Raw genomic sequence first — 16,220 nt, forward strand, 5'->3', positions numbered from 1 at the left:
GCGTGGAGACCAACACAACTGTGCTAGAATGTACGAGATCTCCCAATGTCTGCAGGATAACATCCTCCAAGAACATCACTGGCTGACTGCTAACAAAGCACTCCTGTACACTGGATCGCAAACAAATCAAATCCCATAGATCCTATTGGAACACTCTCCACACCCTGCAACCTGAAGACAGTCCCATCTCTTGATGGACATCTCCTGGTTGTCTGCAAACATCACCAACTGCAACCTGGTAACTGACGGAGTGAAATCCCAGGTTTTGCCTTCCACAGAAAACCTGAAGAACCCTCAACTGCTTGAGTCTAGACCTGGGCTGATGCAGTCACTTGCTCCACAAATAAAAACATGAGGAAAAGCTCAAGTTGTGGCCATGCCTATCCAGATCAGACATCCTGATTTTCTACCTGAGACATCTATTCCTGGTGGCATCACAGCCATTCACATCAACTGAAACTATTGAATGGATTGTTATCTTTAAATTGAAGTATAACTGCTGTCTGGTCTATACAAATAAAAATAAAACCTGTCCTAATATCACCCATGTGCCAGGAGTCGCGTTTAGTTTGATAACACTGTTTTGAAGGGCCTTGGGTACATTGTTATATTGGTGGCGTTTTATAAATACAAGTAATGGAGTTAGTCGTTAGGAGCAATTAGTAAATGATACACTGCTATCTGAGGGGCAGTGAAGGAGAGCTGAAAAACCAGGCCATTTTCTCTGCCTCCCTTCGCTCCAGATCACTGCATCCAATTGCAATGCCCAGGCTTGAGATCCACAAGCTTTCAGTGCTCATGGCATGTGAACCTTGCCTGATGCGATACTCCTCCACCTTTACCAATTGCACAGGACACTTTAAACGATGAGAAACTGGTTTAATGGGACATTGATGGTGGAGGAAAGAGCAGATAATGTAAGACTACACTGAACAGTTTTAAACCAGGTGACATGAGAGAGGCCTTGAGACATATTAAATCCATCTGTATGAGGCTGGACAGTCAACACAGGAAGAGGCTGCTGCTTTCATCTGTATATTTTTCTCATCTGTATATTTCATTACTTGCTGCAGATAACAATCTTTGGCAGATTATTGAGCCAGAGTAGACAGAGCTATACTCTGTCTCAATCCCAAGCTGTATCTATCCTGGGAGTGTTTGATGGGGACAGTGTAGAGGGAGCTTTACTCTGTATCAATCCCAAGCTGTATCTATCCTGGGAGTGTTTGATGGGGACAGTGTAGAGGGAGCTTTACTCTGTATCAATCCCAAGCTGTATCTATCCTGGGAGTGTTTGATGGGGACAGTGTAGAGGGAGCTTTACTCTGTATCAACCCCGTGCTGTACCTGTCCAGGGAGTGTTTGATGGGGACAGTGTAGAGGGAGATTTACCCAGTATCTAACCCCATGCTGTACTGTCCTGGGAGTGTTTGATGGGGGACAGTGTAGAGAGAGCTTTACTCTGTATCTAACCCCGTGCTGTACCTGTCATAAGAACATAAGAAATAGGAGCAGGAATAGGCCATCTAGCCCCTCGAGCCTGCCCCGCCATTCAATAAGATCATGGTTGATCTGATAGTGGTTTAGTTCCACTTACCCGCCCGCTCCCCATAACCCTTAATTCCCTTATTGATCAGAAATCTATCTACCTGTGACTTAAACATATTTAACGAAGTAGCCTCCACTGCTTCAATGGGCAGAGAATTCCAGAGATTCACTACCCTCTGAGAGAAGAAGTTCCTCCTCAACTCTGTCCTAAACTGACTCCCCCTTATTTTGAGGCTGTGTCCTCTCGTTCTTGTTTCCTTTCTAAGTGGAAAGAATCTCTCTGCCTCTACCCTGTCTAGCCCCTTCATTATCTTATATGTCTCTATAAGATCTCCCCTCAGCCTTCTAAACTCCAACGAGTACAGGCCCAATCTACTCAATCTCTCCTCATAAGCTAACCCCCTCATCTCCGGTATCAACCTGGTGAACCTTCTCTGTACTCCCTCCAAGGCCAATATATCCTTTCGCAAATAAGGGGACCAAAATTGCACACACTACTCTAGATGCGGCCTCACCAGTGCCTTGTACAGTTGCAGCAAGACCTCCCTGCTTTTATACTCCATCCCTCTCGCGATAAAGGCCAACATTCCATTTGCCGCCTTGATTACCTGCTGCACCTGCAAACTGAGTTTTTGCGATTCATGCACAAGGACCCCCAGGTCCCTCTGCACAGTAGCATGTTATAATTTTTCACCATTTAAATAATAGTCCATTTTACTATTATTCCTTCCAAAGTGGATAACCTCACACTTACCAACGTTATACTCCATCTGCCAGATCCTCGCCCACTTACTTAGCCTATCCAAATCTCTCTGCAGACTCTCCACATCCTCCACGCAATTCGCTTTCCCACTCCTCTTTGTGTCATCCGCAAACTTTGTTACCCTACTCTCGGTCCCCTCCTCCAGATCGTCTATGTATATGGTAAATAGTTGAGGCCTCTACCGTGAAGACCGACACAAAAAACTTGTTTAAGGCCTCGGCCATTTCCTCGTTTCCCATTATTAAATCCCCCTTCTCGTCTTCTAAGGGTCCAACATTTACTTTAGCTACTCTTTTCCTTTTTATATATTTTTAAAAACTTTTACTATCAGTTTTTATATTTTGTGCTAGTTTAGTTTCATAATCTATCTTTTCTTTATCGCTTTCTTAGTAGTTCTTTGTTGTTTTTTTAAAGCTTTCTCAATCTTCTAATTCCCCACTAGTTTTGGCCACTCTGTACGCATCGGTTTTTAATTCAATACTCTCCTTTATTTCCTTAGTTATCCACGGCTGGTTATCCCTTTTCTTACATTCCTTCTTCATCACAGGAATATATTTTTGCTGAGTACTGAGAAAAATCTCCTTAAAAATCCGCCACTGTTGCTCAGCTGTCCTACCAACTAGTCTGCGCTCCCAGTCTACATTAGCCAATTCTGCCCTCATCCTATTGTACTCCCCTCTGTTCAAGCAGAGGACACTGGTTTGGGACCCTACTTTCTCACCCTCCATTTGTATTAGAAATTCAACCATATTGTGATCACTCATTCCAAGAGGACCCCTCACAAGAAGATCATTAATTTTACCTGTCTCATTATACAGGACCAGATCCAATATAGCTTGCTCCCTCGTAGGTTCTGTAACATACTGTTCGAGGAAACTATCCCGACAGCATTCTAAGAACTCTTCCTCAAGTCCACCGCATCCGACTTGAGTCAACCAATCAATATGCAGGTTACAATCCCCCATGATTATTGCTGTTCCGTTTTTGCACGCATCCATTATTTGTTTGTTTATAGCCCGACCCACCTCAAAGTTATTATTTGGGGGCCTATAGACCACTCCCACCAGTGACTTTCTCCCCTTACTATTCCTTATCTCCACCCACAACGATTCCACATTCTGCTCCTTAGAGCCTATATCGTCTCTCACTACCACCCTGATGTTATCTTTAATTAACAGAGCTACCCCACCTCCTTTTCCTTCCTGTCTATCCTTCCGAAATGTCTGATACCCCTGGATATTCAGTTCCCAGCCCTGGTCACCCTGCAACCACGTTTCTGTAATGGCCACTCGATCATACCCATTTGTACTGATTTGTGCCATCAACTCATTCACTTTGTTTCGAATGCTACGTGCATTCAGGTAAAGTGTCTTTATGCTAGCCTTTATATGGACCCGATTTGTTAGTGCATTCTTTTGATTGCATGCTCTGTCCCTACCTGTCGCAAACTGGTTATCCTTCCCCAGACCATCTCCTTGCACTGCGTTGACCACCTCCCTTCTTGCGTTTGTCACCTTTTTTACCCTGCCTGAGCCCTTGACTCCTTTAACTTGATGAATGTCCTCATCATTAGCCTGCACTCTCCTTTACCTTTGATTTTGTAATTCCCCATACCCCTGAACCACTGTCCTGGGAGTGTTTCATGGGGGACAGTGTAGAGAGAGCTTTACTCTGTATCTAACCCCGTGCTGTACCTGTCCTGGGAGTGTTTGATGGGGGACAGTGTAGAGGGAGCTTTACTCTGTATCTAACCCCGTGCTGTACCTGTCCTGGGAGTGTTTGATGGGGGACAGTGTAGAGGGAGCTTTACTCTGTATCTAACCCCGTGCTGTACCTGTCCTGGGAGTGTTTGATGGGGGACAGTGTAGAGGGAGCTTTACTCTGTATCTAACCCTGTGCTGTACCTGTCCTGGGAGTGTTTGATGGGGGCGCTGGGTGACTGAAGTGGAAAATCTCTTTATCTAGCATTAAAATTCCCTGCACAAAGCATAAAAGTGTAAGTCTCAGACAGTTCATTTTTCCCTGCAATTCCACAGGAACATTCACGTGGACACTCCATATGAGATAAAACGACAGCCTGATGAGCTTCACTATACCTACCTGGACACTTTTGGGCGGCCTGTCATCATTGCTCACAAGTCTAACCTGGTGGAGCAGCATATTCAGGATATTGTTGTAAGTTGATTGGATGTGATGTACCAGTGATAAGGGGGCTCATGGTGAATACCCTGACTGGGGAGGGAAAGGGAGAATTGGTGACAGATCCACTGATAGTGAGGCTGACATGTCGGTGCTGGTGATATTCAGTTTGTGTAGTTTGTATCGTGATGTGTTTGCCTTTGTCAGTTCCCTGGCCGCACAGACAGACTAAGGCTGTGTTTGCACCTCCATTGCAGAGCCACAGCCACTTCATCAAGGCATTAACCCTGGGCTGGTATTTAAACCTGTTCTTGGTTTCCCAACCCAAGCCCATCACTGTCTGGGACTGCCTGTGAGGTGTGAATTTTACATCTTCCCGTGTACGAGTAATATTCTTTGTGCGCTCATTGGTTTGATGTATGTCTCCTCGCTGTTCCACCCCCTCCTGAGGACGCTGTGTGAAATTGTTGATGTGGAGATGCTGGCGTTGGACTGGGGTAAACACAGTAAGAAGTCTCACAACACCAGGTTAAAGTCCAACAGGTTTATTTGGTAGCAAAAGCCACTAGCTTTCGGAGCGCTGCCCCTTCATCAGGTGATTGGGAGTTTTGTTCACAAGCAGGGTATATAAAGACACAAACTCAATTTACAAAATAATGGTTGGAATGCGAGTCTTTACAGGTAATCAAGTCTGAAAGGTACAGACAATGTGAGTGGAGAGAGCATTAAGCACAGGTTAAAGAGATGTGTATTGTCTCCAGCCAGGACAGCTAGTGAGATTTTGCAAGCCCAGGCAAGTCGTGGGGGTTACAGATAGTGTGACGTGAACCCAACATTCCTGGTTGAAGCCGTCCTCGTGTGCGGAACTTGGCTATCAGTCACTGCTCAGCACACGTGACTATCTGTAACCCCCACGACTTGCCTGGGCTTTCAAAATCTCACTAACTGTCCTGGTTGGAGACAATACACATCTCTTTAACCTGTGCTTAACGCTCTCTCCACTCACATTGTCTGTACCTTTAAGACTTGATTACCTGTAAAGACTCGCATTCCAACCATTATTTTGTAAATTGAGTTTGTGTCTTTTATATGCCCTGTTTGTGAACAGAACTCCCACTCACCCGATGAAGGGGCAGCGCTCCGAAAGCTAGTGGCTTGTGCTACCAAATAAACCTGTTGGACTTTAACCTGGTGTTGTGTGACTTCTTACTGAAATTGTTGAGCCATCAGGGAGTTGTCTGCAATAATAATTGCACTTTCTCAGGGCTGTCTCTCCTTTTTCTTTCTCTCGTCTTCAGGTCCACTACACTTTCAACAAGATCCTGATGCTGCAGGAGCCCCTATTGGTGGTCGGAGCTTTCTACATTCTCTTCTTCACTGTCATCATTTATGTGCGTTTGGATTTCTCAATCACCAAGGTGAGCTGGTTAAAGTTAACCTCAATAATACTGTCACTGTGTCTCCCATTAAATTGTTGCTGCAGAAAGTTAAACCCGTCTAAAACTCTGCTGCTCATATATTGTGGTAAATTTTAGTCCCCTACTGCTCACTGTCTCCTCTGACTTACTTAGGCTCTCAGGCTGGTAAGACCTTGATTTAATCCCCCACACACACAACCACTCCTCACGCCCCTCAATTTCTTATCCGTTTACCAGCTGTGGCTCAGTTGGTAACACTTTTGCTTTTGAGTTAAGATTATGGGTTCAAGTCCCACTCCATGACTTGAGCACAGAAAAAACATCAAGTTTGATGCACAAGTGCTATACTGAGGGAGTGCTGCAATTGTGAGATATCAGCTTTCAGATGAGACCCTAAAGAAAGGCCCTGTGTCTGGCTTCACTGCTGGACTCCCCGTGCCCAGATCAACATCAGTCGTTCAGGTAAAATCACATTATAACACTGCTGTCTGTTGGATCTTGCTGTCCACAATCTGACTGACAGACTCTCCATGTTACAGTGGTGACTGCACTTAAAAATGTACTTCAGTGGCTGTAAAGCTTTGTGGCACTTGATGGTGATAGTTGGCATATAAATGCAAATCTTCCTTGTGTTCAAACTTCTCTGTGACTTTTAACCATTCCCTATCTCTAATCCACTCCATACAACCTTCCAAGGTCTCTGTGCCCTCCCCAATCCGAGCCTCTTGAGCATCCCCCATTTTAATCGCTCCACTGTTAGTGGCTGTGCCTTCAGCTGCCTGAGCCCCGATCTTTGGAATTCCTTCCGTAAACCTCTCCACCTCACTCTCCTCCTTTTAAGATGCTCATTAAAACCTTCCCTTTTGACCAAGCTATTGGCCACTTGTCCTAATCTCCTTAATGACTTGGTATCAGATTTTGGTTCACATTTATTCCTGTGAGGTATCTTGTTTCACCGCGTTAAAGGTGGTATTGTTAGTTTCTAAACCTGCAACATCGCACCTTCGGTTAAACCCTCTCTGTATCAGAATCATTTTTCTTAATTTTCTTTCCCCTGTCCCACTCCCAGAGATTGTGGTGACGTTGAACTGTACAGAACCCAGTTTGGTTATACTTTCTAAGCTAACCATAGCAGCAGCATTTCTTGGTTTTATTTTATTTCTTCCCTGTTCTTTCCACATGACCTCAACCCCTACAGGACCCAGCTGCGGAAGCCAGGATGAAGGTAGCGTCCATCACTGAACAGGTTCTGACTTTGGTCAACAAAAGGCTGGGCTTGTACCGCCATTTTGAAGAGGCTGTGAATAAGTACAAGCAGTCGCGGGACATTGGCACGCTGAATAGCGGCCGCAAGACCCTGGAAATAGAACACCGGGGTCTTTCCGCCGACATCAGCGCCCTGCAGTCAAAGCTGAAGGCTGAAGGATCAGACCTGGCTGAGAAGGTAAAGGATTCATGCTTGGTTAACATTAGAAGGCAGATACAGCACGGGGTTAGATACAGAGTAAAGCTTCCTCCATACTCACCATCCAAACACTCCCAGGACAGGTAAATCTTCTTGTTATTAACTGGCTGAATTATTAGGAAGCTGGAAAAAAACACTGCAGAGTTTGCAATGAAAATAGCACATAATTTATTTGAAACATCAATCATATCCGTTGAGAAAGAGGGAGAGGGAAGCAGTGGGATGAAAGGAATTAAGAGTAACAGGGTAGTTGTACTGGGGGATTTTAACTTTACAAATATTGACTGGAAAAGCTATAGTTCGAGTACTTTAGAGGGGTCGGTTTTTGTCCAATGTGTGCAGGAAGGCTTCCTGACGCAATATGTAGATAGACCAACAAGAGGTGAGGCCACATTGGATTTGGTACTGGGTAATGAACCAGGCCAGGTGTTACATTTGGAGGTAAGTGAGCACTTTGGTGACAGTGACCACAATTCGATTACGTTTACCTTAGCAATGGAAAAGGATAGGTATATACCAAAAGGGCAAGAGTTATAGCTGGGGAAAAGGAAATTATGATGCGATTAGGCGAGATTTAGCTGGCATAGGTTGGGGAAAGAAACTGCAGGGGATGGGCACAATTGTAATGTGGAACTTATTCAAGGAACAGCTACTACGCGTCCTTGATAAATATGTACCTGTCAGGCAGGGAGGAAGCAGACGTGTGAGGGAACCGTGGTTTACTAAGGAGGTTGAATCTCGTGAAGAGGAATAAGGAGACTTGTGTTAAGATGAGACGTGAAGGCTCAGTTAGGGTACTTGAGAGTTACAAGTTAGCCAGGAAGGACCTAAAGAAAGAGTTAAGAAGAGCCAGGAGGGGACATGAGAAGCCTTTGGCAGGTAGGATCAAGGAAAACCCTAAAGCTTTTTATAGGTATGTCAGGAGTAAAAGAATGACTAGGGTAAGATTAGGGCCAGTCAAGGACAGTAGTGGGAAGTTGTGCGTGGAGTCTGAAGAGATAGGAGAGGCACTAAATGAATATTTTTCGTCGGTATTCACACTGGAGAGGGACAGTGTTGTCGAGGGGAGTACTGAGATGCAGGCTGTTGGACTGGGTGGGATTGATGTTCATAAGGAGGAGGTGTTAGCAATTCTGGAAAGGGTAAAAATAGATAAATCCCCTGGGCCGGATGGGATTTATCCTAGGATTCTCTGGGAGGCTAGAGAGGAGATTGCAGAGCCTTTGGCTTTGATCTTTGGGTCGTCATTGTCTACTGGAACTGTGACAGAAGACTGGAGGATAGCAAATGTTGTCCCCTTGTTCAAGAAGGGGAGTAGGGACAACCCTGGTAATTATAGGCCGGTGAGCCTTACTTCAGTTGTGGGCAAAGTATTGGAAAGGATTATAAGAGATAGGATTTATAATCACCTAGAAAGGAATAATTTGATTAGGGATAGTCAGCATGGTTTTGTGAAGGGTAGGTCGTGCCTCACAAACCTTATTGAGTTCTTTGAGAAGGTGACCAAAGAGGTGGATGAAGGTAAAGCGGTTGATGTGGTGTATATGGATTTCAGCAAAGCGTTTGATAAGGTTCCCCATGGTAAGCTTTTGCAGAAAATACGGACACATGGGATTGAAGGTGATTTAGTATATCAGGAATTGGCTAGCTGTAAGAAAACAAAGGTTGATGGGAAATATTCATCCTCGAGTTCAGTTACTAGTGGTGTACCGCAAGGATCTGTTTTGGGGCCACTGCTGTTTGTCATTTTTATTAATGACCTGGATGAGGGCGTGGAAGGATGGATTAGTAAATTTGCGGATGACACTAAAGTCGGTGGAGTTGTAGACAGTGCGGAGGGAAGTGGCAGGTTACAGAGGGACATAGATAAGCTGCAGAGCTGGGCTGAGAGGTGGCAAATGGAGTTTAATGCGGAAAAGTGTGAGGTGATTCACTTTGGAAGGAGTAACAGGAATACAGAGTACTGGGCTAATGGTAAGATACTTGGTAGTGTGGATGAACAGAGGGATCTGGGTGTCCATGTGCATAGATCCCTGAAAGTTGGCACCCAGATTGATAGGGTTGTTAAGAAGGCGTACGGTGTGTTAGCTTTTATTGGTAGAGGGATTGAGTTTCAGAGCCAGGAGGTCATGCTGCAACTGTACAAAACTCTGGTGCGGCCGCATTTGGAGTATTGCGTACAGTTCTGGTCGCCGTATTATAGGAAAGATGTGGAAGTGTTGGAAAGGGTGCAGAGGAGATTTACCAGGATGTTGCCTGGTATGGTGGGAAAATCGTATGAGGAAAGGCTGAGGGGCTTGAGGTTGTTTTCGTTAGAGAGAAGGTGAAGAGGTGACTTAATAGAGGCATACAAGATGATCAGAGGATTAGATAGGGTGGATAGTGAGAACCTTTTTACTCGGATGGTGATGGCTAGCACGAGGGGGCATAGCTTTAAATTGAGGGGTGAGAGATATAGGACAGATGTTAAAGGTAGGTTCTTTACTCAGGGAGTAGTAAGGGCGTGGAATGCCCTGCCTGCAGCAGTAGTGGACTCGTCAACATTAAGAGCATTCAAATGGTTATTGGATCAACATATGGATGATATTGGAATAGTGTAGATTAGAGGGGCTTTAGATTGGTTCCACTGGTTGGCGCAACATCGAGGGCCAAAGGGCCTGTACTGCGCTGTAATGTTCTATGTTCTACTTTCTGGTCTTGTTGTAGGCAGTGGAGGGGCTCTATCCTTTGTTTAGAGGAGGGGCATAGGTTTATGGTGCGAGGGGCAAGGTTAAGATGTACGAGGCAAGTGTTTTTACACAGAGGGTGGTGGGTGCCTGGAACTTGCTGCCGGGGGAGGTAGTGGAAGCAGATACAATAGTGACTTTTAAGGGGCGTCTGGACAAATACGTGAATAGGATGGGAATAGAGAGATATGGTCCCTGGGCAGCATGGTTGGTGCAGGCTTGGAGGGCCCAAGGGCCTGTTCCTGTGCTGTAATTTCTTCTTTGTTGAGGGTGGGAGTTTTCATGAAGTACTATCAAATCCAGCTCGAATCAAAATTCCCCACAGGATCATCCTTGAATAGGATAACGCTCTAGTTTCTTCCTTCCAGAACAAACAAATTCATTAAACCACTTATTCCCCTCTTCTCCTTGACCCTCATCAACCTATGTGAGGAGCTGAAGGACTACTCTGACCAAGGTCTAGACCTCCACTGCCTCCCTCTTCTCTCCTTGCCCAGAACTCTCATCTTGCGCTAGTTTTTCTCCTCATGCCATCTCTTGTCCATAAGATCTATCTCCTGGTTCCACCCTGTTCCCACTTGGGATGTTTGATTCATTCGCTACAGAGATGTCATTTGTTGTTTGAGCTCCTGAATGTGGGAAGGAAGGAAGGAGGGGGACTGGGGTGGGCTGTGTGTAACTTGGGGCTGACTCTGACTCTCTCCTTCAGGTGGCTGAGATCCAGAAGCTGGATGGCCAGGTGAAGGATCTGGCACTGAAGGCATCTCAGGAGGCAGAGCGGCTGGTGGCTGGCAAAGTGAAGAAGGACGTGTACATCGAGAATGACAAACACTTCACCTCCAAGCGGCAAGACCTGGTGTCCAGGATCGATACTATCTTGGACACCTTGTAGTCATGATCAGAAACCTGTGTGCATTTTGGTTTATCTCCTGTTCCCCTGTAAATGCAAGATCAGATGGTATTAAATCAATTATTTCTTTTTTGATGTATGGCGTGGGTCGAATATAATTGGGGTGCTGACTGCTTCAGACTTGAGGCTTTTACAGCAGACAGGAAAGTTGCTCTTGTTTTTCTCTTTTCAGTTCTTAAGCAATCCTCTGCCCATGGCCCTGCTGACAGGTCCTTTTGAGGTTTTAACAGCAGGGTAATGATGATGTGGAGTGAGATTAGGAGCGAGTTGCTGAGTGTGAAGATGATCACGATATGTTGATCTGAAGAACCTTTACAGACCAAACATTGCCCTTGTGTAATCAGTTTAATTTTTTATTTTTTTTAACGGAGATGAAAATAAGCTGTGTTTTTTTTACTGTGAATCATCGTGCAACCTCACACTCTGGACGGCTATTCCAGTGACAGAGGGGGGTAGGTTCTCTCCCTCCCCAGTTCAGCTTCCGCTTCCCCCTGGGTCGGATACTTCAACACTCTTGAATTTCTTAAAGTTGGACGGAGCAAAAATTAAAAGTACAACTGAACCAGCTTCCCTGTCTCTGATACTTGTGACTGTTAATGTTGTAATATTTTATATAAATCTTGACATCTCTCTCCCTTGTACACTGCAGGGGGGAGAGTTAGAGGGAAAGCTAGAGCTAGATTCTTGAACAGGAAGAGGCACTGTTCAACAGGAGTATACCAAACAACCACTCTACACCCACCAAGAAATCTTCAGCGGCTGGGGTGAAGAAGAGAGAAATGAGTCAGGTTGTCTTTCTCCTGATTGCTGTCAAGTGTCATCTTGTGGTAAAACGAGAGAGACCATCAGATGCAGTCAGGATCAGGCTTGGCAGTCGATGAACAGTCTGCCAGCTCAATGATTCACATCTGATGGGTGGTCAGTTAAGTGATGGCTGTCTGGAACTACAAAGAGAGATTTCACCCGACCCCCCAGCCCTTTCAACCCAGAGGGAGAAAGTTCAGTTTAATTTCACAGCTTTCCCCAATGTTAACGACACTCATTCACTTCAAAATTTAATTCACTTCCGTTTTGGTGGAACCAACATTTCTCTGTCAGCCAATCAGCGCATGATCTGGTCATTCCTCATCACTTGGGATCTTGCTGTGTGCAAATGAATTGCTGTTTCCTCCAAGTGTTTACTCTTCACAAATACTTTGGCTCTAAAAGAGATCCTGAGATGCTCTATGAATATAAGATTTTTTAATATCAGTGAAAGAGTAAAATAATAGGTTTGCTTTGCTAATTTTACCCCCTCAGCTCAGCCAGTCTCTCCTGCCGTGACTTCTGCTTTTTTCTGTTGAGCATTCTGTATCACGTGTGATGATCATCGATGCCCAATCCATATCCTTAGCCTGTGCAAGTTTAATTGTCTGTGCAAACAGTTAGTGAAATCCCACTGTGCACTCAGTCACCCGATCGCTGGGAGCAGTGTTACAATTGCCTCTGAAAGCCTAGGGCAAAGAAAAAAACAAATCAGCCAGGGTTTGGCCCTGTTCCCAGGCTGAAGAGCTCTGATAATTACAGTGAAACAGCTACTATAACAAACAAAACAGTTATTAAAGCTAAAGTTGTCAATATTGTTTTGGACAAATAAAGAATATACTCTTGTTACTGTTAAGTCAATTGCAGTTAACTTGGCTAATTGTTTTTCTAACGTCTAGTGATAGCACAGAGGAAGGTGCAAGTTGGGGATTGGAATTCGGGGTGCAGGAGGGTAGGGAAGGTGAAGAAGGGAGGGAGCAGGATGGGGAGAAAGAGAGAACCCCTGTCATTTGGAAGCTGAGTTTGGGGTCTAGCAGAAGCCCATTCACTGTTGCATCAAACATTCTTGTCAGCCACTTGTAACCTTTACCACAGGCTGGAAACTATTGAAAATGATCTCCATGCCTCCTCGTTTTCAGGCAAGAGAATTTTGAGTGCCTCTATCTGTTATTCTGTTAAACCAATGTCCCTTGAAATGTCTATCTTTAATCTATCTTGTTCAGTCAGATGAATCCCCTGTGAGTAAACAGTGAAGACCAGTTTGACACTGCACAGGCCAAAGACGATATTAATGTAACTGACATGCTGGAAATCTGAAATACACTCGGAAAGTGCTGGAAGCACTCCACAGACCTGGCAGTAACTGAAGAGAAAAAATTAACTGTTACATTAAAATAAAGCTGGCACATTTAAATCCAAGTTTGAGGTTAAAATTATAATTGTTTTTTTCAATTGCTTTACAGTCCTCATTTCCATCTGAAGGTGAACAGTGATTAGTTAACTTTTCCTGTGTTTATGTTCTGAATATCAATGCTGGGTGCATTTACCAATTGAACCACCAGAGAGAGCTCTTGGATTATTTTCACATCTGAGTGCTGAATTCACATAGGCTTGCGAACACATCTGTCGTGACTGGGCCTTGAACTGAGGCCCTCAGATTCAATCCAGTTATTCTAAAGTGGTTGAGTTTAATAGAGTTGGCACTTTGGAAATGTTTACACTCACAATTGTCAGGTGTCATTATTTGTTTGATTACCTGCTAATTTGTGTGCAGTTCAGATGAAGTTGGAGGGCCAGGGTGCATATTTAAGACCATAAGGAATAGGAATAGGCCCTTTAGCCCCTCGAGCTTGCACTGCCGTTCAATAGGATCATTCACTCTCCCCATTTAACACTCCCAGGACAGATACAGCACGGGGTTAGATACAGAGTAAAGCTCCCTCTACACTGTCCCCATCAAACACTCCCATGACAGGTACAGCACGGGGTTAGATACAGAGTAAAGCTCCCTCTACACTGTCCCCATCAAACACTCCCTGGACAGGTACAGCACGGGGTTAGATACAGAGTAAAGCTCCGTCTCCACTGTCTCCCCATCAAACACTCTGAGCACAGGTAAAGCATGCGGTTAAAGTGTAAGGTTCTCTCTACACTGTCCCCATCAAACGCTCCCAGGACAGGTACAATTCCCTTACTGATCAAAAATCTATCTACCTCAACTTTAAATATACACAAGGACTCTGCCCCCCACAGCTCTCTGGCAAGGAGTTCCAAAGACTCTCAACCCTCTGAGAAGAAATTATTCCTCCTCTTCAGTCTTAAATTGGTGCCCCTTTATTCTGAGGCTTTGCCCTCTGGTCCTAGACTCTCCCATGAGGAGAAACATCATCTTGGCGTTTACCCTGTCAAGCCCCTTAAGAATCCTATATCTTTCAATGAGATCACCTCATTCAATCCCTCCATACCGGGGATCATCCTAGTGAACCTCTTAGCTGCCTCCAATGAAATATCTTTCTCACCCTTGTCCTAAAAAGAGGTCAAATTCTTCTGAAGGCTCATCCCATCTGAGTTCACCCAGTCCCACAACTCCAAGATAGCTGCACATGCTGCAGGAATGTCCCAAATTGAGTACCTCCCCCATGGCTGCCTGGGCTCTAAGCTGCAGAATTCCTCTTGAACTTCTTTAACCTTTTAAGAAGTCATTATTTACAAAAATTCTTTGTGGAGTTTTTAAAGCTAAAGTTTATTCATTAGTGTCACGAGTAGGCTTACATTAACACTGTAATGAAGTTACTGTGAAAATCCCCTAGTCGCCACACTCTGGCACCTGTTCGGGTACACTGAGGGAGAATTTAGCATAGCCAATGCACCTAACCAGCACGCCTCAGTTAACAAAACATTCAGTATTTGGGGAAATGGTTAATTGGAGGGAAGCAGATTCTTATCCTGGTAAAGGAGCTTCTAAATGCAACAACTGGCAAGGGGATGTAAACTGCAGTGTGACCAATTGACATTGACTTTCACATCATAAATGGACATAAGAATTTATGGTTGAATGCAACAAGAATGTCTGCCTATGTGGGTTTAGCTTTGCCATCTCCCATTTATTGTACGCCCTGTCCGATGTTTATCCCTCAACGAATATCATAAAACCATTGTCTGAAAGAATCTTGCACTTATGTAGTGCCTTTATAAACAATGAAATACTTTGTTGCAGTGTAGTCACTGTCGCAAAACAGCAGCTAACGTGATAACAGCAAGCTCCAATAGCAGCGATGTGAAACTAAATGGTTAATCTGTTTGGTGATATTGACCAGGGATAAATTAGGACATTTGGTGAGGGGGAGTAGAATTGCCTCTGCTCATCAATATATGGGATCTTTATGTCCATGCAAGCATAGAAACATAAAAACCAAGAGAAGGCCATTCTGCCCAGCTCCACCAATATGATCATGGCTGATCATCCAACTAAATAGCCTGATCCAACCTCCCCGATCTCCCATTTCCTTTGATCTCCTTCACCCCAAGAGCTATATTTAACTCCTTTTTGAAAACATAGTATTTTGGTCTCAGCTGTTCCGTGGTAGAGAATTCCACAGGCTCCCCACTCTGGGTGAAGAAATTTCTCCTAATCTCAGTCCTAACCCACATCCTCAGACTGTGACCCCTGGTTCTGGATTCCCCCACCATCCAGAACATCCTGTCTAGTCCTATTAGAATTTTATAGTTTTCTATGAATTCCCCCGTCATTCTTCTGAACTCCACTGAATGTAATCCTAACCAACTCAATCTATCCTTGTACATCAGCCCTTCCATCCCAGGAATCAGCCTGGTAAACCTTAGCTGCACTTCCTCCATAGCAAGAACATCCTCAGATAAGGAGACCAAAACTGCACACATTACCCTCAGCAACTGGTGTACGAGGACACTCGGGTCTCACTGCACGTTCCCTATCAATTTATAACCATTCAGATAGATGGCCGCTTGTTTAACATTTTGCCTGAAAGACAGCACCTCCAACAGGGCAGCACTCGACCAGTAAAGCACTGGAAATGTCAGCCTGGAGTGGGAATTGAACCCATAACCTTCTGACTTGGGCAAGAGTACTACCAACTGAACCTTGTGTATTTATCATGTTGCTGTTTGTTGGGATCTTACTGTGTACAAAGTGGCTTCTAAATGCAACAACTGGCAAGTGGATGTAAACTGCAGTGTGACCAATTGATATTGACTTTCACATCATAAATGTGGACATAAGAATTTACTATGCCCTACATTACAGTACTGACTACACTTCAGTGAAGTACTTAATTTGCTGTCAATGTCAAGCATTTTGAGATCTTCTGAGGTTGTAAAAGGTAATGCAGAAATTTAAGTCCATCCATATACACACATTCTCTTCTTCACCATGTCCTAAGGGCTATGGCAACCATGGACCTCCATGTTA

The 16,220-nt window shown here is 44.5% G+C and overlaps 1 protein-coding gene across 1 annotated transcript in view; it reads left to right on the plus strand.

Annotated features, from left to right (window-relative positions):
• The window catches only part of rpn1 (ribophorin I), a 32,304-nt gene extending 19,912 nt beyond the window's left edge, over positions 1–12,392 (plus strand). The window contains exons 7-10 of the mRNA XM_078209993.1: positions 4,348–4,486; positions 5,749–5,868; positions 7,067–7,312; positions 10,769–12,392. Of these exons, the coding sequence (XP_078066119.1) occupies positions 4,348–4,486; positions 5,749–5,868; positions 7,067–7,312; positions 10,769–10,951 (688 nt within the window). The 3' untranslated portion in view covers positions 10,952–12,392. The remainder of the gene's footprint in view (positions 1–4,347; positions 4,487–5,748; positions 5,869–7,066; positions 7,313–10,768) is intronic.
• The last annotated feature ends 3,828 nt before the right edge of the window (positions 12,393–16,220 follow it).

The sequence above is a fragment of the Mustelus asterias genome, chromosome 3, assembly GCF_964213995.1.
Source record: "Mustelus asterias chromosome 3, sMusAst1.hap1.1, whole genome shotgun sequence".
Lineage (NCBI taxonomy): Eukaryota > Metazoa > Chordata > Chondrichthyes > Carcharhiniformes > Triakidae > Mustelus > Mustelus asterias.